The 25771-nt window shown below is 28.3% G+C and overlaps 1 protein-coding gene across 1 annotated transcript; it reads left to right on the top strand.

The window, feature by feature from the left end:
- Nucleotides 1–91: 91 nt before the first annotated feature.
- LOC136985809 (cubilin-like) lies at nt 92–25469 on the top strand. Its single transcript, XM_067283170.1, is given in 24 exon segments — nt 92–144; nt 855–966; nt 2739–2959; nt 2961–3000; nt 3081–3209; nt 5507–5752; nt 5827–5943; nt 6995–7246; nt 7336–7464; nt 8161–8403; nt 11925–12296; nt 13566–13925; nt 14020–14391; nt 15258–15623; nt 15698–15823; nt 15901–16146; nt 16226–16345; nt 16441–16725; nt 20573–21157; nt 23263–23388; nt 23538–23792; nt 23872–24000; nt 24307–24555; nt 25156–25469. Coding segments are annotated over 23 exon segments (5304 nt in total). The 5' UTR covers nt 92–144; nt 855–932; the 3' UTR covers nt 25458–25469.
- The last annotated feature ends 302 nt before the right edge of the window (nt 25470–25771 follow it).

Below are 25771 nucleotides of genomic sequence, written 5' to 3'. Positions count from 1 at the left end.
TTCACCCTCAGTATGCTGGAGATGTGAAGAAAGAAAATATACTTTCACTGTCTTACACTCTCAGTGAGAAATATATTTATTATTATGTTCCTCATATTTTGTATATTCTTGTTGTGGAATGGTGTATTTCCTGCAGATGTACAAGTGAGTTTCTACTATTATTATTATTGTTGTTGTATTTTAACGTGAGAAAAAATTCTGATGCTCGATCGTAAACCATAAATTTAAAATTCAATACGTAAAATTTAAAAATAATTTATTAAATAAAATATTTTTAATTATAATTATTAAATTAATTATTAACTTTATTTAATTTAAAATAGTTAATAATTTAATTTCTTGATTTAAAATGATAAATATATTTTTTAAAGTTTTAAAAAACTCGTCTATTTATAGACTAAGTAAAAAATTGCGATTAAAAACCTATAAAAATTTTTCTGTTGTATAACGAGTTTCTTTGCAAATTAAATTGAAAATAAATCTTGAACTGAACATAATACATTTCGAATCATGTTAAACGAGGGAAATAAACCTTATTTATAACGATTATAGATTCGTTTTTCCGTTAAAACTAAACTCATTTTTCATATTTTTATATTTGATATTTAATGTTATTTGATAATTTTATGTAAAATCCGTAAAATATTACAAACTTTTAATCATTTTGTGCAATTTTATTTAAAAGAAATTATATTTATTTCATTTAATAAATGTTATCAATAAACACTTCAAGAAAAGTTATTTTAATTTTTTGCATTTTATTATGAAAAAGTTATGATACTCAATCATAAACTATAAAATTAAGAAAATTGTATTACATTGAATAAAATTCTGTTTGTTTCAATTGTTTATAGAGCGTCGAAATTCCGCCATTATTTCCTAATTTTACTTTCGCACGTCAATTAGAAGTAGAAGATGAACCCAATCCGATAATGAATCGAACGACTACACCTGGAAGAAAGAAAAGTAAGTACAAATATTTGCTTCTGGTAATTAGAGGGAGGATCCACCTGCTTAGAAACAGACTCGGAGGCAACTTATTTCTTTAACCTTATAATATAGGCATTAGCTCAATTATTATCTGAAAAGACAGCTAGAGTATATAATCAACAAAGGTAATATCTATCATCCATCAAAATGTATTATTTCAAGAGTTATTTGAAATCTTTTGTTTATTGAAGGCAATCATTAAGCTCGATACAATAAGAGGTCAGCTTATTGTCTGAAACTCGTGTTATAGAAAGTTTCTGCTTAAAAAAGGGAAATTATAATATATACAGTTGAATGTTTATTTTTTTATTTTACGCTCTATTAGAAAATTAGACAAAGTTTTCTTTCAGTGATGATTGTTATCTTTATTTGAATAACTTCATTTTTTTAAAAAAATGAATTAATTATTAGAATTTTATTATTCTCGTGATAAAACCTGTAATACTTCCTAAAGTTAAAAATATTTTCTTTTTAACAAATGGTTTTTATCTCAGTTTATAGTTTTATGACAATTCGATCAAAATAGCATGAACTTGACCGTAAGCTATATAAAGTGTATATAAGAATGAGGTTATAATAACATAATTAATTTATTAATTTGATTTATAATTCGTTTTTTAAAATACCATTTAATCCGGTAAATATTCATTGGCTTTACCTAACAGTGTGACAATAATTTAACATACTTTTTAATATCTCTTGTTCAAACACAGAAGAAACGGAAGCATTCTTATCCAATTAAATATCGGATCAGATAAGCGATCAAATCAGTTGGAATCATACAGAAATTCTAGTCGAACTAAGAGTGTATGACAGTTGCGTTTTACAATTTTATTACTTGTTGTTCTATAGATAAATGTTAAATTATTTTTCTTCTTCCTGCTGCATATTTCTAATAAACTTCACATGCGAAAGAAAAGGTCATTTTGATTATAAATTCATTGTTCATCCTTTAATCAATAGAATTTTTATCTAAAAAACTTGTAATTTAACTCCAATACCTTTTCAAAATGAATTATTGTTTTTTTATAATTTATAAGTTTTAATTCTATGCTATTTTAAAGTTATAATATTACTTTTAGATATTTAGTTCAATATTATACTATGATAATTACAAATATAAATATTTTTTTAAAGTATGAAAATTCCAATTCGAATAATTTTCAAAAAAAAAAAAAAAATAAATAAAATAAAAGTTCTCCTACGACCTTCAAAGTAACAAAAGATGATGAAAGTAATAAAACTAGTAATTAAAAATAAGATAGGAAAAGTACAAATCTGATGGAGTGCCGTGCAAGACAATCTTAAGAACGAATAACTCCTCCGCCCTTCTTTCTATTCAAAGTATTAAAAAAAAGAGTTATAATTTTTTGTGCTTGGCTCTTTTCACCAATTTTCTTTCATATGTCGTGCAGTCGTACACTTTTCTCCTTGACACATATGTTCATTTGGCATAGGATGAACACAGCCCGAGCCTCGTTTGCTTCCTATAATCTTTTATTCTTCTTCATAGCATGAAGTTAAAGCGCAAATACTTTCGTGTAAAAAACAATTTCCACACAGACTATTATTCCTCATCTATTTAGTTAAACATACAAGAAAATAAATGTACTACTTTCACACTTTATTCTATTGCCAATAACGAAAAATGGCTTTTAAAAATACTTTAACTGTATTACTAAATAGAAGAAATTTTAAGTAGAATATAAATATATATATATATGCAAAATTTTGATTTATTTTAATAGTAACAATCACCTTTACTCGAGGAGTTTGTGATTTTTCCCTTTACGATGGCGAAGGGAACTTCACCACTTACGGATATCCACTGCAATATAGAAACAATATGGACTGCGCGTACAGAATTAAAAGAGTGGACGAATCATGCCAAATTCAATTAACATTTCATGATTTCGACGTTAAGAGCAATGATGATGACTCGTGTTCTAACGACTTTTTAATAATTGCTTGGAGAACGATATTGTGGAAGCGAATGGAAAGGGAGAACAGGTATATTTGACATTCACATTTAACAACGAATGTAGAAATTTAAAGGGACAATATGGTAAAATTATAAATATATTTTACAGTAAGCGTTAATTTCTCTCCGGAATTGGAAGAATTGACTCTACATTTTCATACCGATTCTACCGGTTCTGGAAGGGGATTCTGGATCGAAGCTAGAAAATATCCGGGGATATGTAATTCTATGAGTAAAGGTTTGTTCTCTAATATAACAAATAAAATTTTGAAATTACAATATAATAATAAATTATTTACTTATTTATTTATCTGTTAAAGAAACATTTTTTAAATAATTGAAATGTTACCAAAAATTTCTTAGCTATTTACAAACATTTTCTATTGATTCCTTTTTTAATCTTAATTATTACTTGGAATTATAATTGTTTATTGGCATTTTAATTAAAATTTAAACGCGTTTTAAAAACATTTAAATTAATTTTTACAAAAATTCTACAGGTCAACTGTATTTATATTTGTACTAAATTAATCAGCATTAATATTTAAAATAATTTATGTAAAATAAATTTTGTAATAATTCTCTTTGTGATTAATTATTAATATATTAATTTTAATATATTGTCAATATTGTCAATTTTAATTTTGAACTAAATAACTATTCACTATAAACAGTTTAAAATTTATTTCTATAATAAAAAAAATTAAAATTTTATTGATTACAAGTTTGCTTTTGGCAAAATATTTTTACAAATCTTTTAAATTTTCTGTTTATCTTATATAAAATACAATAGTTTACATAGTTTATATTTGTTTATTTGTATATATATTTTTCAAATCGAATGAAATCTTTATTTCATTTCTTGTTGGGATCATCAACTATATTCCAATTAGAAAATTCTTGAGAATTCCGTAATCTTGAGTCTGCAGGTATGTACAAACTCTAGCAGCAATTCAATGATAAAAACTACGGTTTAATTATGTTTATTTTGGTTGGTTACACACATAAATAGATGCATTTCGGGCCGACTTACATTTTATGGTCCCTCGTCAGTAACTAGAATTAAGTACCATTTGCTGTATGTATCGGTATGAAATAGGTTCCATATCATGTTTGCGTACTTTCGTTTTAAGGAGACGATTGATTCAATATAAAATAAGATACTGTATTACTATTATGCTCAGTTTTATTATCATTTGTATGTTTAATTAATTTTATGAGTTTTCCTACACGCCTGCAGACGCAAGATTACGGAATTCTCAAGAATTTTCTAATTGAAATCTTTATATATAATCAATGATGAGTGTTCTAAACAATAATTAACATAAAATTTTTCTAAACATAGTTAATTATATAAGAAAATAAGCTTTAATTAATTAAATACACTGAATTAATTCCATAAAAATATTCAAATAACAGTATTTCTTGTATTCTACTTAGAATAGAGTGGATACAAAACAAAAATATAAAAATTATGTAAATTATAAGAGGAGGTAAATGGTTTGTTTATTTATATTTTTATATTCAAAGTTTACTTTATTTTTATTTCTATCTTATTATTCACTGGTATAATTTTGTATAATTTTTTACCGAATAAAATTGAAAAATTTTTTACATGTTGTTATAATTTTTTATTTACGCATGAATTAAATTTATTTTTAAAAATTAAATTTTATTTCGAGCTTAATAAATAAAATTTATTAAATGATATTTGTTCTTTTCAATTATATTACTAAAAATATTTAAAAAAATGTAGACATAATCATGTTTTATTTTTAGTAATAATCATTTTTTTTTCTTATTTTAGTAAGTTTAACGTCACTAAATTGAAACCGATTAAGCTATTCTCTGCATGATTAGGTTTCAAATTAAGCATTAAAAACGTCAAAACTTTTTCTAAACAGAGATATCTTGAGAAAGAAATAGAATATAAATTATAATTCCTTCTTATTAAATAAGTTATAATTGATTTTATTATATTAAATTTCGAAATTGGAAATATTAAAGATCATTTTTAATATAAAAACTTTCTTTAATGAAGCTTAAAAATCCGTAAATGTTAAATACATTAATTGAAAAGAGCATATCAGCATGATTTCTCTTCTCGTATTTTATGAGAAAGTAAACTTTTTAAAATACATAGTAAGAATTCAATAAACTTATTTATACCTATTACATAATCATCTTTTACAACCAATTGTTATAATATATTTAATGTATAAACTCATTAAATTATTGAATATTAAATTTTTATATCATAAAAAATAGAAGAATACAATTTTCATTATGAAACAACAAAATTCTATTAAATCACTTAAACATAAAGCAGTGTAAATATTTAAACTTGGGAACAAATTATGCTTATTTATTTTATACGTTATTCTTGCAAAATTTAACTAAACTTGAAATATATTTCACTAAATTTTCAGATTATAATAACAGAACATTTTTATTTACATAATAAAACAAATGCATTTTATTTTTAATAAAATTTTACAAAAAAATATTATAATGGTAGTAATTTTTATTATTCAGAAGAAGAAACGACTTGCGACACGCAATACGATGAAGAAGAATTCACTCTGACTAGTCCAAAATATCCGAAAGATTACGGAAATTTAGAAGAATGTCGTTATTTAATCAAAAGAAGAGCAGAAGACGTCTGTGGATTAGAAATTACTTTCCTTCATTTTGATCTGGAACCCAGCGATGGATGCATCTATGATTTTTTGGACGTTGGAGGAAAGAAATTGTGCGGAACCATTTCACCTGATGCAGTCAGTACGTCATTTTCCTTTTATATTTTTAGATTTATAACATTCAGAATTGTTTCCAACGAATTATTTCTTATTTAGGAGTATTCATGTTTAACGTACCTGAAATGGTGATGAGATTCATCACTGACGATCAAACTACCAGGCCTGGATTCAATATTCGCGTCAGACAAGTAACTGATTGTTCTCCTGCAACTAGTAAGAATCCAATATTTTATTTTTAAATCATTTTTCTATGTAATTTATTATTTACAAGTACTACTATACTACACTAAACAAATATGGGATTACAAGAGCAGAAAGTCTGTCATTTTTTTATTTATTTTAATAATAAAAAAAAGAAGGATTAAATTAATCGTAATTTCTGAGCTAAGAAGTTTGGGCTTATATTTTAATAACAGCGATTAAAAGCAAAGTAAGTGAGTTATGTAAAGTTTAAATTTTAAATTATTTATGTATAATTTATGTAAATTTAATGACTCATTCTCAAACATATCTTTATGTATGCTTCATTTATGCCGAAAATAATATTGAAATTTCGGTTAATGTTACCTATGGTTTCAAAATGGCGGCTCATCTCCGATTCCAGCAAATAGATGAAAGGAAACAATGGGGACGCACGTTCTAACCTAACCTAACCTATTCTAATAATTTTGTTGGCAATAATTGTGGTAATTTATTAGAATAGGTTAGGTTAGGTTAGAACGTGCGTCCCCATTGTTTCCTTTCTTCTATTTGCTGGAATCAAAGACGAGCCGCCATTTTGGAACCATAGGAAACATTAACCGAAATTTCTTTTATCGCTTAAATTTAAAAATTCAGTAATACTTGCATTTTTCTTTAAATTACCACAATTTTCTATTCATTCAATATAATTTTAAGACGGTAGTTATTTCTAATTTTTATTCGATAAATTGTTGTTCTACTTATTTGAATAAAATTGACATAATAAACAATCCGTTTATTCTTGGTGGAGTTTGAAAATAACAGAATTTATTAGCTTGGAACATGAGAGAAAACAATTTCTCTTAAATAAATAAATTTTAGGTGGTGTTTAGAATTTTTTACACGCGAGTTTTATCGCTATTGTTTGGAATAAATCTAATGTAGTTACAACAATTATAAAATAGACGTTTCCTCATAATTTCCTTCACGCAAAACATGATCTAATTTTTAAAAAATTATTATAATTAATACAATAATCACAGTTTTCCTATTATAAATTTGATATATTTGTTTCTATTTTTAGTGATACCGGCCCAAGTATCGTGTGACGTGTGTACAGAACAAATTACGGACGAGATAATAAGTTACGATTATCCAAAAAATTATCATAATAATTTGGCATGTACTTATTCGGTGGATCGACACGATGATCAATACTGTAGAGTAGAGTTAGATTTTGTGGATTTCTTTTTGGATTACAGCGTGGATTGTGTTAAAGATTATCTAGAAATTAATGAGAGGAGATATTGCGGGAGTTCATTAAAGGGAAAAAAGAGTATGTCTTTTGATTTAATTTAATTTATTTAATAAACTAAAATACTAAATTTTAGTTAAATAATTATGACGAATTTTTTGAAAATTTAGAATTTCTTGCGTTTGATACGAACGGAAGTGTTGTAATGAATTTTAAATCAGACGGAACAATTACCAGAAAAGGGTTTAGGATAAAAATACGACAGATACCCTGTCCACGTCTTTTGCCGACTCAACCAGGTAGGTCGAAAAGGCTAAAAGTAATGTCTCGATTCTAAAATCTATTTACGATGAGTATAATATTTTTTTTACTAATCCTCACAAAATTACAGCAGATCTCTTGTGAACTTTTAGAAATAAGATTAAAGATTGTTTTTATTATAAAGAAATTAGGAATAAAATCAAAAATAATACATCAGTTTAAATTATTTTTAAATATATTTTATTTTGAAACACATTATCGCTTGAAAAAACTGTTTTTAACCTATTTTCATCTTGTTTTTAAACATTATTCTTGGATAAACAAACAAGAAAAATCTCCTTTGAAATAGTTTATAAGAGAGCAACGAACCGAATAACGTATAACAAGAATCATTTATTCAGTTCTTTGGAAAATTTCCTAAGAATATTTTAATACAAGTAGACTATATATCTAAATACATAAAATTAGTACAGACTTTATATGCAATATATAGTTTATTTATTTTTTCATAGATACCTAACATTTAAATTAAAACATTCTATAAAATATATATTTTTATTTTATATTCTAATCTTCATGCACCATTGAAGTAGTTACATTAGTAAATTAGCATATTTGTAATTAATACTAAAAATATTCTGTTCGTAACTCATTAACTATAATTAACCATTAGATATTATTATAGTTGATAATTCCTTATTTTAATGCAATTTTATTTCATTTTGATTTTTTAGAGAAACAATCGTGCGATCATATGTATGCCCAAGAGACGTTTTACATTCAGACTCCTAATTATCCAGCGGATTATAGTCGAGACATGAATTGTCGATACATTATTCGACGATTAGACAATAATGTTTGTCAGTTGAATATTACATTTATTGCTTTTGACGTCGAATATAGTCCAAATTGCGAAAGAGATTATTTAGAGATTGAAAATGAGAAGTTATGTGGAGTGATAACACCTAACAGCATTCGTAAGTAGATTGAAATTCTTTCTCATATTGCAGTATATAAATTTATGTGCATTTATTCATTTCTATACTATTAGAAAATTCTTTAAATTTGCCTGACAAAAATTCATTGATTTTAAATTTGCATTTTTTATGCATTTTTTCGAGTGTAAATAGTAAATAACATTCAAATTTTCTCCAGTTTGTTGTGATGTTTTTAATGTAATTATTCAACAGAAAAATAATAAAACAACAAATGTTTATTCAGACATTTAATGTTACGGTAGATATTTATTTTAGACTGTATATTTTAGTGAAAATAACACTGTCGTAAGTTAGAATATTTTGCAAATTTATCGCAAAATGTTTACGTTAACATATAAAAATAACATTTTTTATCTTAATATATTCCAGAATGTTTGTTATTATAATATTAAAAGCTTAAATATATGAATTGCATCATTGTCGACATTCTGAAAATGATTTACTCGAGAATGTATTTACGACACAAATATTTGAAAATCCTTTTATTGTCTTATCCTGTAAGAAAACGATAACATTTTTATTTTAGATTTTTCCTTTAAATTTTATACTCGTTATTTTTTAAACAGTTAAATTTTACAAATTACAATATAACATTAAAAACAAATAAAAATTTTCTATATTTATGGGAAAATGTCATAACCGAGCTGTGGTAAATCGAAATATAATTTCGCGTACGATTAATTTTGTAAATTGTGGATATATTTCATGAAAATATATTACAAACAAAAAGAAATGCAACATCTAAACAATTTCATACAATTATAGTAGAAAATTTATGCCAATTTTAAAGCAGGAATCTTTAAATTTAATTTTTGGATAAGGTCATTCATACTTATTTATGAACATGATAATTTAACGATAAATTTGAAAAACATTTATAAAAAATTGCTTTTTTATTTTTACTATTTTTCTTTTAAACTTGAAAATAAATATTTATACAAGTCGTTTAAAATTATTCACTTAAGTCAATTCTAAATCATTCTGTTATAACGAGTATTTAATACGTAGAATTTAATTAACTACAACACTCTCGCTTATGAATGTTTATCATTTCGAACCTGGAATTGAATAATATAATTTTTAACTCGTTATATAAATCTAATTTTTATTATTGCTGTATGAGAGATGTCAATAAATTTAATTTCTCATTGAAATTTATGTAATAATGAAATAGCGTAATTTTAATTTCGCTTCATCGAATGAATTCGGTCAGTCCCAAAATAGGGGAGACTGGGTGAATGGAATTCGACTTATCCGGGAAGGACATATAGTCTGGCTGTCTGTCCGTGAGATAGACTTAATCTTGAGATAGATGGCAGGATGAGGCGACAACAGCGCCCCTAGCGGTAAAATATGAAAGTTAGCATTTCTTTCTCGGAAATTATGAAAAATACAGAAATACAGTAAATGAGAAAGTTACAGAACATCACTAAATTAGTCGGAAATGACGTCTTACAGAAATGGACAGTGCAAATAAAAGGCTGTAAGATTTAACATTTTGGAAATGCGTCAATTTTATTTGCATTAAATCGAGTCATCTTGCATTAAAAGCAAACGCAGTCTCCAAAAACGTCAGACAGAAAGTGCTGGCACTACAGTTAAATGATACGCTGAATTCCCTCATGTTGAAATCGAAAACTAAGCTCTCTGGTTTGTATATCGTATTCTGAACTCGTGACTTGTTTAGGAAATGTTTATTTTGCGTTGTTAAGACTCATAAATTTGAATGGATACTATCGAGGAAGAAAAGGCATGAAATACAGCTTACAGAATAGTTTCAATAAAGTTATGGAACATATTACGAGAACAGAAACAGATGAAATTCGACAATTCGATCAATGGATGCTAATAAAAATAATAGCAAAACATTTGAAATTGATAGAAAAAAAATCATTTTGGCTGACAGATGGTTCAAAATATCTAAAGAACTGTACAAAAAAGATTTCGAATTCTAAGATTTTAATAATTTGATAAATTAGTCCCTCGTTTTTCAGGAACTACATCTTTTGTAAAAAGATCATTTTCACTCGTGAATTCCAATGATCAAAAGAGAAGTCGAAATTAAATATTGAAGCCACGAAAAGCAATGCTAATTATAAAGCAAAATTGCTACTTACAATGAAATAAGTTTTATGATAAAATTACGAGTGACCAGAACTTTAACTAACGTAAAAAAATAAGCTCATCTGAAAAATATGCTTGGCTTGACTGTAGAAAACATTCTACATCAACCTGGCTAGTAAATTTTTATTTCTCTAAAAGATTCTCTAAAATTTACGTATTCTTTTTTACTCTACCAAATCAGTATCGGTAATAATGTACTAACAAATTATTAATGATGCCCATGTATCATGCCCGTATCCTTCGAAAATGAGATGCAATGCTACTAGTTTCTCTCAGACGTCGAACAGTTCAGCAGATAGTCCAAACAGCCAAATTTAGGGTAGTAGGAAATGGTAAAGTATATTGTCTTGCATCTTTCCTAGCATTTCGTCCGCATTCTCTGTGTAGTAGCATCATCTCGCAACACTTCATTCGATATTTTTACCGTGGATTTTTTTTTCTTGCACGATACACTTCAAAGGACTATTTGATGATCGACTATTATCACTTCTGAGTTTTATCTGTAGGAACACAGTGTATTGAATACAACACTACTTTACGTCCATGCTTTTTCCTTGTAATACGTGAACATGTGATTTCACAACAATAAGTTTTGATTAAATTTATATTATTGAATATCTTAACATATTTATAATATTGGAATATGACAACAGCAACCACGTAGACTTTAAATAACTCATCCATATTTGCCAATTATATTGATTACAGATTTTTTATTAGATTACCAGACACGGCTTTATTATTGATAATGTATATTACTAAATTTAATGACATCTGTTTAACGAATAATTAGCTGTCAGCTGACTATTCGTTAAAAGATGTCAATAAATGAAAGTCAGCTGTAAATTAAATATATATAACTAATATTTAAATCAACTTTTTATATAATAAAGAATTAGTTATATATATTTAATTTACAATACTATAAATTGAGTTTTTCTGATAAAATTTTTCAGTTTTTGGCGTGTTTAGACACAAAAATATTATATAGTTCTGTTTCAGTTGAATATTTAATGATATAAATTACAGTTTGATTAGTCTTTTCAGTTCTCTTTAACCAAAACATGCTTAATCAATGAGATCAATTTTAATTTACATTGACTTATTACAGACAAGTTAAATTCAATCAATAATATGAATAGATTTACATATAATTTTTTTAAAAACTTCAAGTATTTATACAACGCCTAATCTAAAAAACATTAGAGAAAAGCTGCACTTTATTAGATCTATATGTTTACAGCAAATGAATTTGTAAAAAAAAAAGTAAAAAATAAATTTATATTCTTTCGAATAATATAATTTAAACTGTATATCTCACTATATTTAAATATTTATGAATAAAAATTTTACCTAAATATAATTTGTATTTTCAGGGCTCTTTGATCTTCACGATCAAGAAAAAATACTTAACTTTCGATCCGATTTTAGTAGAACACGCCCCGGTTTTTTCATTAGAGTAACTCAAAAAAGTTGTGAACCGAAGTCTCGAGCCATTAGTCATACATCTAATATTTGCGATCGAATATTTACTAGTCAAGAATTCGAAATTAAGTCTTTAACCTATCCTAAAGGGGACGATCGAGCCATGGATTGTAGATACACTATAAGGAGAACCAGCAATAGAATTTGCCAATTACAGTTGAACTTCTTGGATTTCGAAGTAGAATCTGGAGATGATTGTCGTCACGCTTATTTTGAAGTTGATGGCAGGAGAATGTGTGGAAAATTCTCCGGTGGAGCTATAAGTAAGAATTCAAATTTTTTACTTTCCTTTATTCTTATGTTTATTTATAATAAAGATGTTTTTAAATTTCAAATACCATACAATTTCAAATCTGTTATTTGTTTATTGTATTTAAATTAACAATTTAATATTGAGAATACGTCTTACAAATTTCGTTTACTTTCATATCTGAAACTCACTTTAAATTCTTATTTCTATATGTTAGGTTAATTTTTAGATTCACAAACAAATTTCACAAAATTAAATTAAACAGAAGCTATTTTCTTATTGTTTTGTTGGAAATATGCAATGATTAATCTAAACTTGAAAAATTCTTTATTTCGCTAATTATAATAGTGTGTTTTTAACTAATTGTTCTCAAAAATATTGTTCAGCCATCAGGATTACATCTGCATAGTTGAGTAGAAATACGAACGTAATTGAAAACTGGACCCACCAGTGGCCAAGCGGTTCCGTTCCTAAACACTGGGAGTTCGGTCGTTGGTTCACGCCTCGCCAGGATGGGCTGACCACTTGAAGTTTTCCGGGTTTTCTCACTTCTGTAACATCTAAATAGGGGCCAGTTACCCTTAAAAGATCTCTCGGAAGGCATCCTCCTGGGCATATTGCCCAAGTGTTGCGTTGCCGTATCTTAACAAATCAAACAAATTGAAAACTGACATAATTAGTATTTTCTAATATTCTCAGTAGCGTCATCTATGCGTAAATGTTCGTTTACTGATATCGCAATGAGAAAAATTTTTATGCTTGTTACATTTTTATTAATATTGCAGTCTTCTTCTTTGCCTTCTCCCAGGGGTCGGCTTTTCTGAATGCTCATTTCCATTTTCTTTCTCCGTTTTTTTCACCATTTCCGGTTTCAAGTCCGAAAAAAACAGAGTTAAAGTTCGGTAGGCAGTTAACTGTAAAAAAGATTTGCAGAATCAAAATAAAAGTCAATATTACACAATGTTTTTTATAAAACCTATGAACCTATCTAATTTAAATTTATTTATAGAAAATACAAATTAATAACAGTAAATAATACAACACAGAACAAAAGTTACAGATATAAAAGAAATGGCGGTAAAAGATAGTATTATTCAATGTTTTTTAAATCATTAGTTAGTTATAACAAGTAATAAGATTTTGCCTGATAAATTTCTTTACTTACTGTTATCACCGCCTAACAATAAAAAATAACTGAAAATAATTTATTTAAAAAATAATGTATATATTATTTAAGCCATTTTTGTAACGATTTTAAATAAAATGTAATTTTTGCCACAAGGGTCTTATCAGTTCCATAAACCAGTGAAGATTCTTCGATACAGAACAGATGGAAGCGCTACTCAGCGTGGTTTCCATATTTTAGCTCGACAAATGGAATGCCTATTGGCAGCTAGAGGTCCAAGACCCTGCGATCGCACCTTTCTCGGTCCTCAATTTGTGTTGACCAGTGAAAATTATCCAGATAATTACGACGATGATTTAGATTGTCGTTATACAGTTCGTCGTTATAGTGACAGCGTATGTCGAATGGAATTGACCATTACTAGTTTTGAACTCCAAGAAAGCGAAGATTGTCAAAATGATTATTTAGAAGTTGAAGGAGAGAAGATATGTGGAAACATTCCCGATAGTACTGTTAGTAAGTACTTGTTAATGATTTTAACTTAAGGCACTTTATACATAGTATGAATTTTATGTATTTAATGTAATAAAACTATTTTATTTTTGTTAAGGAACATACGACTTCCGAGAAGAAGAAAAAACAATTGCATTTCACTCGGATTCCTCTGTAACTGGCAAAGGATTTGAAATTTTAATTAAACAAAAAGAATGTGAACCATTGACTACAGAAACTACCACTTTGGCCCGAGTCCAATGCGACGAAGAATTCACCGAAGCAGAATTCGATTTAAATAGTCCGAATTACCCCGAAGAATATGCAACTAATTTAAATTGTTTGTATACTATAAAAAGATCTAACACGTCTATATGTCGATTAGAAATGATGATTTTGTCATTTGATGTGGAATCGAGTAGTGGATGCGAATACGATTATCTGGAAATTGACGGTGAACGATTGTGCGGAACGTTAGAAAATGTAACAAGTATGATATCTTTTTACTATAAAAGTTTTTGAATCTTTTACTGATTTTATATACAGGGTGGGCCAGCGAAAACGAAAGGCAGAGTGTTCGTGTTCGTCCAAGATTCTCGTAGGCTTAGTGTCATAAGTTGAAATTTTGTTTCTGGAAATGAACTATATACTTGTACTACCACAATAAAATGATCAACAAAACAAAAACTTCATATAAATACTGTACTTTATTTAATCATAATAGAAAATTTATATCAGTCATAGAAGCTTGACTGTAACACGGGGATTTTACTGTATGATATTAATTAAGTAGTATATTATTCTGTTTGATTAATAAGATTCTACATTTAATTCAGTTTTCCTAAAAACTAATCTAACTTCAATTGTATATTCAAAGTTAACTGTTTAAGAGTTAATGCGGCAACAAGGATTACGCCATAAAAATTGTACGGTACATGCAGTTCAGTGGTATAAGTTACATTCCGAGACACGCCAAAACTTTAAACGTACTCGTGTAAGTCACCTTCGAGCAAGGTCCTAACATTGAGTTTTTCAAAAAACACGGCATGAACCATAATTCAATAACGACTCATATGACAAAATTAAGACATGGGACCTATCTACCTTCTCTTTATATGATTTTGGCTTTGGTTTTAAAGAATTACACACTTCTCTCAATACAAAATACGAAGAAAAACTGCCGTACACTCGGTATGATGTTTCCTCTAAACGAAAAAGTGAAAAAGCAAGAATAGCAAAATTTATACGATTTCTCTTAATGTTTCTGTATATAAAACTTTTAATATTGAATATATTATTAATATTATTAGAATTATTGTAAAATAATTATTATTAATATTTACACGTACTTTTTAGGAACTTACAGCTTTCGAGATTTCCAGAAAACACTTCGATTTAAGACCGATTCTGCTACAACCAGATCTGGATTTAAAATCCGACTGAAGCAGATCGATTGCGAAGCTCAAGCGTCCAGTAGTACTCCTCGTCAATGCGATCGAGTGAACACGGGGCTACAATTCGAAATTAGAAGCGAAAATTATCCACAAGATTATGATCACAATTTAGATTGTATGTATACCGTACATCGCGTCAGCAACGAAATATGCCAATTGGAGTTAATGTTCTTAAAGTTTGATATCGAGAGCAGCGACGATTGTAAAACCGATTATTTGGAAGTTGATAATCAAAAATTATGCGGTGTTCTTCCCGAAAATATGAGAAGTAATTCCAAAAAACCAATTTATATTTTTTTAATGCTTATACATTGATTAATTTAATTTGATTTAATTTTAAAGGAGTTATAGAATTTACTACCGACGTCAAAACGTTCCATTTTCATTCGGATAGTACCACTTCTCGTCCCGGTTTTGATATAAGAGTAACCCAAGTAGAATGTCCAGAAGTTACTTCAACGACAGAAGGTAAAGTAGTTGCTCCTTGAAAAACATATCTTTTTATGATTGTAAAATAATAGTTTTTTCTTTAATTATTGCTATAGTTCCAGCATCAGTTTGTGAACATAGATTTTCAGATTCGAGTGGAACCTTTGAAAGTTTGGGTTATCCAAGTGATTACTTAAATAACGTGAGATGTACCTATACATTTTTGGCTCAAGAAAATAATTGCCGATTAGAATTGACGTTTCCTCAGTTTCGCTTAGAACCTTCCAATACAATTTGTGAACATGATTTTCTAGAAATGAATGGCGTTAGATACTGCGGTCGGCAATTAGAAGGACAAACCAGTGAGAGAGAATTTAAATTCATAACTTGTTTTATTAAATTCCATAAATTAAAATGCGTGTTATACGTTCACTTATATAGGAACTGTATCCTTCCATGGAAATCCTCCTCAAGTTAAAATCCAGTTTCAAAGCAATGATCGAGTAACGGAATTGGGATTTCAAGCAAATTTTCAGCAGCTACCTTGCGTGCAATCACAAGGTAAAAATAATGAGAATTGTTTGTTATCATCATTTTAACATTTCAATTTACATATATTACTTAAAATTTCTTTTTATATATATATATATATATAGCTTTAAAAACGACGACGCCAAAACCATCAAAATCTCCTTATCCCACGATTAATTGTGATCGATTATACGCTTCCTTAGATTTTGAAATTAGAAGTCCAGGCTATCCTAACACTTACACAAATAACCTCAATTGTCGTTATATCGTTCATCGCCTAAGCAACCGAATCTGCGAACTGAGATTAAATTTCATTATGTTTGACGTCGAATCGAGCACGGGGTGTGAATATGATTATTTCGAAGTAGAAGGTGAAAAATTATGTGGAACAATGCCAGGAAATAGCATTCGTAAGTATCGATATTTCTTGACATATTTAAACAAGATGATCACCAATTTAAATTAGCAATGAAATATTAATGAGGTGACACTTCCATTAAATATCTCTTTGTTAGATAAAGGAACTCGTGACACAAATCCTGACTTATTTTCATCTCTTATTTCTATTATATTATCATTTTATTTGCTATAATTGTTTAAACAAAATCTAACACCTTATCTTTGCTGAGAAAGTTTAATTTTAAACAAACGTTTTCGGCCTATTCTATAGGCCATCATCAGGCTAAAAAAATCGAATAGTATCGTTCCATAAGAACGAATACAAATATTTAAACTTTAAATTAACAACGGATTAATACAAATATTTAAATTTAAAAATTAACAACGGATTAAAAGATGATACATAATAAACTAATATCGTATAGAATTAAAAACAAAATAAAAAACAAAATAAAAATCAAAAATAAACTCAGAAAAACTTCTAAACACAAGCATAGAACCATAAAATAAACATGTAAATTAAGAGTTCCTTGCAGAGTTTTTAACCATATACTTCCAGGCCGATGGAAGGCCCTCAGCGTCCCTCGCATTTATACACGCCCCTTCCAGCTTGCTCTTGTAAATCTCTATTTTCTCAGCGGTCCTCGCCAACGTTGGGGAGCTCACGGGTTTTATAATGTCCGCTTCATCCCATTTAACTATCGAGCTTTCGGTCTGAGCCATTTGGGATAGTACCGTGGCGTTGGAGCTTTTTCTGATGTTATACTTGTGCTCCTTGAGTCTTACACTCAAACTCCTTGTCGTAACGCCGATATAATCTTTCTTAATTCCCAGCTGTGCGTTCTCGTATGGTATCCTATACACACCCGCTTTTTCTTCCTTCCTAATGCTATCCTTGTCATTCCTTAAAATCTTATAAAGGTTCGGGGCTCTTTTCAGAATTATTGATGTCTCATTGCGGTTCGCAATTTCTTTCATAATGCTTTTGGCATATCTGTTATAAGTGAATTTAGTGATCTTAGCGGGACGTTGTTTAGAGCCTCTTGCTACGTTCTTCTCGTACCTTTTAACCATTCCTGTTATTGCGCTTTTCCTGTATCCTAAGGTTTCGGCTACCAGTAGAATTCTGTTAATTTCCTTTGCTCTGTCCATAACGTTATCACAATATAGAAAGGCCCTTCGGATTAGAGCCCGGAATGCCGCCATCTTATAATGATACGGATCATTTGATTGCGAAGGGATATAAAGCGGACTGTGCGTTGGTTTAACGTAAACACTGGTAGATAAATGCCCGTTCTTGAACTGGATGTTGATGTCTAAAAAATGAATTGTTACGGAACTTTTCTGTTCTAATTTCAGTTTTAGGCCGTCGTTATTACGATTGATGCCTTCAATGAACTCATTAATCTTACGGTTATTCTTCCATAATATAAAGATGTCGTCTACATATCTTTTAAAATATACTATATCCTTACGGAAGTCAAACAAAACTCTTTTCTCCAGCTTTCTCACAACCAACTCACATAGAATTCCTGAGATCGGACTTCCCATTGGAACCCCTCTTTTCTGTCTATATGCTTGTCCATCATAGCTGAAGATAGATTCGTAGCATATCAGGTTAGCCAGTTCTACTACTTCGTTGTTGTAATGTAACAATTCAGGGATTCTGCTGAACAATAATTCGAGTAGTGCTTCCTTGCATGATAGAATTCTTATGGACGGATATAAGCTCTCATAATCTAATACCGTTCCTACTTCATTTTCCATTAACGATATGTGTTGAATTTCCTTAACCACAGTTCCAGGATCCTCTGCCACTAGTGCGTTGCTTTCAAGCTGGGAGGAGATAAACTTGTGTAATCTTTTTTCTAAGACAAAAGTCGGTCCTCTGCACTTTTCTACTATCGGCCTAATTTGTTTACCCTCCTTGTGGGTTTTAGCGAATGCAAACAACCTTGGAATAGCAGGCCTTGGGTTCCGGCACTTCTTAATAAAAGGTAAAACAGTAGAAAGCTTTGTCCCTTCTAGCTTCTTGACCCGTCTATCAATGCTCTCAATAATATTAACGTTAACCTTTTCACATTCCGTTTTTTCGATGTAATCTACTATCGCCTTTTTGTAAGTTTCTCTTTTCATGATCACCAAATGTTTAGTTTTGTCCGCTCTTGTTACCAGTAAATCGTTTACATCCAGCCAACGCTTAGTAACCCGAATATCGTTATTCTTAAGCCCTCCTAGCTTCCAACGTTCTTGGTTTTTAATGACCGTTTCCACCTAAAATAATCTTTTTCTATCGAATCTAGCCCAACGATTCCTCTTTCAATCTCTTGAATCGATGTTTCCCAATTTCTTGGATTCTCAGGGACGAAGTTCGGGCCTTTTTCTAGAACTTCCCTAATCTTGTCTGGTACCTCCACCTGGTCCCACACAACAAAAGTTGCAAGATTTTTCTTATTCTTTCTTACTGCTTGCTTAGCGATAATCCATTTCATTTTTTTAATATATTTCCTCGTCAAATTCTTATGAATCTTGTCCGTTAGTCCAACAACTCCTTTGTTAATTTCTATTAACTCTTCCGGATCATCATTATATAAACTATTTTCAAAGTCGATAATCTCACGCAAAAGTCCATATTTCCTGTTTTTTGCTACCCTGATAGTCAAAAAATTTTTAAATTTTTAAAAACATTTTTAAATTTAAATTTAAATATTTGTATTAATCCGTTGTTAATTTAAAGTTTAAATATTTGTATTCGTTCTTATGGAACGATACTATTCGATTTTTTAGCCTGATGATGGCCTATAGAATAGGCCGAAAACGTTTGTTTAAAATTAAACTTTCTCAGCGAAGATATCTGGTGTTAGATTTTGTTTATATAATTTTTTGCTGGGCACGTTTTATTTAATGCTATAATTGTTATTTTAATGCAACTTTTAATTCAAATCTGTCCATGTAAAATTAGAAATAAATACTCTATCTCTTGATATTGAACTAAATAATTTATTAATTCTCCGAATATCAACATCTGTTTATTTTTTTTCTTTTTTGAGCCTTATTGATATAATAAATATATATAAAAATAAAATATATATTTTATCCATAATTTTGAATTAACATATGAAGTTATGAAGTATTCATTAATTAAAGAATCTAAATATTTAAACTTAATCCAAATAAAAAAATACTTTTATATATAATAAGTATTTTTCTGTCTGTAACATCAGAAGAATTGATAAGATACAGAAATCAATAATTGAGCAAAATGTATTCTAACCAGTCAAAATACAATCTTTTCTGTTCTTTATTTTTAAATTAATCATTTTCTCAATTATTTGTTTATTTTTATGTATACTTGCTGTATAATTTGATTACTTACTTTAATTAGACTACTTATTCAAAGTTTTAAAACATTAATGAACAAACTTCGTAAATTGCAACATTGGAAAATAGCGATGATAATAGCGGTAATAAATTTGTTACAAATGATGTTGACCATGCTAAGTACGGTAAATAGTGATAATTAGATCTAATGACAACAAATTACGAATTTTATAATTACTGCAAATGATCTCTTTTGTGACACTCACGACTAAAACGTTATTGTAACGTCTATCGAAAAATCTATCTTTTGAAGAGAAAATAATGTATATTATAATTATAAATGTTTATAGTGTTTCATTAAATTGCATTAAAAAGTCTTTATTTTCTACTCATCGTAGCCCAAAACTTCTCTATTTTTAACGAAGAGTTCTCGTTTTATAATTTAAAATATTATTGCTAATTAAAATTTTGATCGGATCATTGTCTTACCTCAAATACAGCTTATATAATTTCTAATTCTTTTCTTGTATTTAATAGGTGAAATGGAATTTCGTGATTATCAAATTGAACTTAAATTTCATTCCGATCCAGCAAATACTAGACCTGGTTTCTTGATTCAAGCAACACAACTAGACTGTATGAGAGAGTCGCCTTTTCATCCATTTGACAGGAAACCACATCCTCAGTATCCTCCTCCTTCTTTTCCGTCCAAACATCCACCGTCTTCGTTTCATCTTCCTTCAAAACCTTATCCGGACAGAATGCCTCCCTATCTACCAAAGACGCATCCTCGCTATCCTCCAATGCTCCCACCAAAAACGCATCCCCGTTATCCTCCTATGCCTCCTCATCCTCATCATCCTCCTCCTCCTCCTGGTGTACCCACTAATTGTGATCAAATATTCACTCAAAACGATTTCGAATTTAGGAGCGTCAATTTTCCAGATTTTTATCCAAATGGCATCCATTGCCGATATACCATAAGAAGAACAAATGACGGAATTTGCAGATTAGAATTAAAATTTGTAAAATTTGAAGTGGAATCTAGTCCAAATTGCCTTTATGATTATCTTAGTATTGATGGTATCAGAATATGTGGAAATATCGAAGATAATGACGTAGGTAAGAATGCTACTTAATGATATTTATCTTAATTTTTAATTTAAGAGATATAATGTATATAAACTATGATACCTAATGATATTTAATTAATTTATTTAAACGAAACTTTTGTATTTATTGAGATTATCTTCAGAAGAAAAACAGGAAAACCACACTTTGTTCAAAATATGTTATTGTTAGTAACCGGTTAGTGCTTGTCTTTGAATGATTTCATTTTTCCAAATGAATTTGCTATTTAAAATCTGAATATTGTTTTGTTTTAAAAAAACCATTTATATCAATAGATGACAGAATATTTTTGACTGAAATTCTTATTTAGCAAAATAAATATTTTCACTACAACTTTACATACAATATACGGGAGAAAACAATCAAATACATATTTAACATGAAGTTAAAGAAACAGAGAAAAATTTTCGAGTTACAGAAACTACCATTTCTTAATGAGATCGTAAATATTACAATATAAATATTACATGGAGCTTATATTTTATTATGTTTTAGATAAATATTTGTACAGAATGACAAAATTCTGTTACCCAAGTTTGTTGTCGACGATTCGTTGCTTGTTGCTCAACAATGTTTTCGGTGCGGTCGACCGCCCGGATAGCATCTTGTTTTATGAATGATATTTCTAAAAAGCCTCTTAAAACCTTGAGAGCTTTTCTGGCTTTCTTACTTATAAGGAAAACAAGATATTTGTCCTTGACAGGATTTATTTCTTTCTCATCGCACGTTTCTTGGCTTGATTCTTTAAGTCGGTAATGATGTTTTCAGATAAGCATCCACAGCTAGGTCATTGTCGACGTTAATAAAAATCTTCAAATTACACTTTTTCCTCACTCACTGCTGTAAAATGAGATCGGTGCAGTCTTGTTCGGTATATGATAAAAATTCCGAAAGCGCCAGTAAATTTTTGACGGAAATCTGCTTTCGTAAAACAATTTGCAATCGTGCTTTGTGAAACTTTATTCCGAGCTTTGGTAATCATTCTTGTTGAATCTAGTAGGGTGACGTCAATAACGTCAAACATCATCAATAACGTGCAACATCTTTCGTACAATAAGCTTTATGTATAGTAATTTTCAAGTTCTGAATGATTCAGTGGGCTAAATATTGCGATCTACAAGATATGTTTTGTGTAAAGAATGAACTGTTATAGCTTTCAGGTTGGGAATCATCGAATGTGCACTGAAATTATCAATCAAAATTCCTGTTTACGGCAATCTTGCGAGTGTCTAACTTTTTAAATCAGTTAGGAACAGGCTATGGCGTCATTCGCGCTTTATTATTTGATGCGGTTATTATTCTGTACAATTTTTATACATATTGATTCGTATTTATAACTCTAACATATTATATGTTAGAATGTTTATATCTAATTATTTCCTTAATTTATTTTCTGATATAAGACCAAATAAAAAAGGTTGTAAATACTTATAATTATATTTAAGATACATACATATTAACATGATATAAAATTTAACTTTGTTTAAACGTTTTGAAAATATTTTACATATAAATAGGACAGAAGAGATTTCAAAAATATTTTCTTAGTGTTAACATAATCATTATTACGTGTACACAAGCACTATTTTTGAAGGAAAGCTACCTTTGTTGCAATATCTATTGACCTTGTAATATTTTTCTTCTATTTTGACATAACATAAATTTACATTATATGAACCACCGCAACATTTCTGTGTTCATGTGAAAGTATTATTCATAAAATAATGAAGTATCGAGAAAAGTTATACCATCATACAAAACTTTTTACTTTGAATCAGTTGAATAAAATCTATAATAATTATCTATAATCTTATTCATAGTAATTATATTTAAATTGAATTTATGTTTCTAAGATCTTTGCAATAATAACACAATTCATTAATTCTCGCTTAATTAACTTTAATTAATAATAGTAAACGTAATATAAAATTATATTTACTTTATTCGAATGATTGAATTTGCAATAAATTACTTTAAATTCTTCATTATTATTCATTTATAAATTTTAATCTCCGATTGTTAATTAGAAGATAACGAATGATAATTACGTATTATCCTTATATATTTTGTTGAAATAATATCTTTTTATTTTTCAGCTACGTATAAATTTAATACCCCAGAAAAACTGATTTATTTCCAATCTGATTCGGTATCTCCATCTCGGGGCTTTCTCATCAAAGGACATCAGAAACCATGCACTGGAAAATCCCCTCATATTCCTAGTACGCAACTATAACAAATATTTAAGGTTTTTCGAGATTTAATGAAAGAATTTATTATAAATTAAATTCTAAATGTAAAAACGAAATGTATTTTTAAATATCTAAATGAAATAAATAATTAAAGTAAAATGTTATGTGATTGTTTTTAGCTGTATCTCCAAGTGCTACGCAGTGTGATGCCACATTTAATCAAGAATCATTCACTATTAAGAGTCCTAATTATCCGGATAATTATCCGACGGATATTTCTTGTAAATATACTGTAAAAAGATTTAATGATGCTGTTTGTGCGCTAGAAGTAACGTTTCTCGGTTTCGATTTGGAGGAAGAAGCTTCGTGTAGATACGATTATTTGGATTTTGATGGAAAACCTATTTGTGGCCACATAACATCAAATACAATTCGTAATTGAATTTTTTCAAAACATTATTTTTATTTACAATTATAAAAATATTAAAATTATCATCAATTTCTAATTTACAGGTCGTTATAACTTCGGTCTTCGATCTGTTGATAAAGAAATTATATTTCGATCGGACAGAGCAGCGACTAGGTCCGGTTTTCACATTCAAGTTCGACAACAAACGGATTGTGCTCCTAAATGGAAACCAGGTAAAATGAATGTTAAAAAGAATTTTCTTTTTATTTTTAAAATGGAATAAGTATTTTCATATTAATTGTAACTTTTTAATAATTCGATTAAAATTATATTAATTTATATTAATGAAATTTTATCAATGTTAAAATTACTTGAAGCAACCTGTAAAGAAATAAAAATAATTTAAAACGAAATAGAACGAGATCTCTCTTTAAAAAATAACAATAAGTACAGTAAATAAAAAGTTATGAATTACTAGTCTAATTCCTTTGTCTATTATTTTAAAAAGGAAAAAATCATAAACCGTTAAATCATTTCAGTTACTCCTCCTCCTCCTCTTTGCGATTACTGTTTGAAAGAAGAACGAGGTCACATCACCAGTCTGAATTATCCACGCGATTATGCCGATAATCTTCGTTGTTCTTATAAAATTGAAAGAGTCAACAGATATTGTGGTTTAGAGATGTACTTTCACGAATTCGAAATAGAAAGTTCTGTTGGATGTAGAAAGGACTACGTTTTAATTAATGGAAATAGATATTGTGGTTCCGAACTCAAACAACAAGTCAGTAAGTAATATTTTCTGAGATTAAATTTGCTCTTATAGAAGTAAATAACCGGGATCATTCGTTAATAATGTATTTTTTAATATTCACTTTTTATTTATTCCAGTTAAAATTAATATTCCGAGATTAAAATAGCGTTACGTTCAAAGTAAAATAAATTTAATAAACTTATGATTCCATATTTTATTGTAATTTTTAAAATATGAATTTATTAATATATTTATTGCATATCGATTATTTTTAACTTTTATTTAAAAGTATTGTTCTTCTTATTTCATATAGACTATATATTTAACGTTTATATGGGGCAGTATTTACTCGTATATGCAATTCTTTATATATAACTATACTATTTCAATACAGTTTTAATATTACGTATTAAAAACAACCGAAATAGTCTTGAAACTGATATTGATGAAGATCAAGTTTATTCATGACAATCGAATTCTCAGATTAATCAAATAATCTACATACATTAATTACTTATATTAAGTTTTATTGAAAAATAATCGCAAAATGGTTTACGTTTGTTTAGTTATTTGATGGATAAATAAATATAAGTAATAAAATTTAGCTTCTAATCAAAGTTTTTAATATTTTCAGAGGAACTGTCTTTTCCAAATAAATTTCCATTCGAGATAAAACTAACTTTTAATACAGACAAAAGTATAACTAGATCTGGTTTCCACGTAGAATATCGCCAAATACCCTGTCAACAAATGCCTTGGTTAAAACCTTTTGAAAGTTTAACTCCTCGACAAGGAAGAATGGCATTTGAGAACAGGACAATAATTAAGATTGAAAAACAAAATGAAGCTTTAATGTATTTTAACAGCACAATAGAAAACTCTACTACTACCATTTCATCTATCACGGAGCACACCGAAAATGTTAATAAACAGTAAAAAGATCGTATGAGTATGAAATGACAGGCTTCAAAAAAAAAAATATGGTTTGATATAAATATAATCGGGAATATTTACATGGTACAGAGGATGATTAGAGAATATTTTTTTTATAAAATGACTTTAATATTATGTGTGTTACATCAAATATGCAAGCCTGTAAATATATTTAATGTTTGTTGGAAATGTTTATAAAATATTGTCTTAAATTTGGGTTAAATTTCAAGCCAACAATACGACATTTCACATGTTCGGTTATCTAAATTCAAATTTAAGGACAATAAAACAATTCAATCTGTAAAAACTATTAATTT

This window comes from Centruroides vittatus, unplaced genomic scaffold, assembly GCF_030686945.1.
Source record: "Centruroides vittatus isolate TY-2023 unplaced genomic scaffold, ASM3068694v2 contig_979, whole genome shotgun sequence".
NCBI classification, from domain to species: Eukaryota; Metazoa; Arthropoda; class Arachnida; order Scorpiones; family Buthidae; genus Centruroides; species Centruroides vittatus.
Note: the sequence above shows the minus strand (reverse complement) of the source record. Positions and strands in the feature narration are given on the sequence as shown.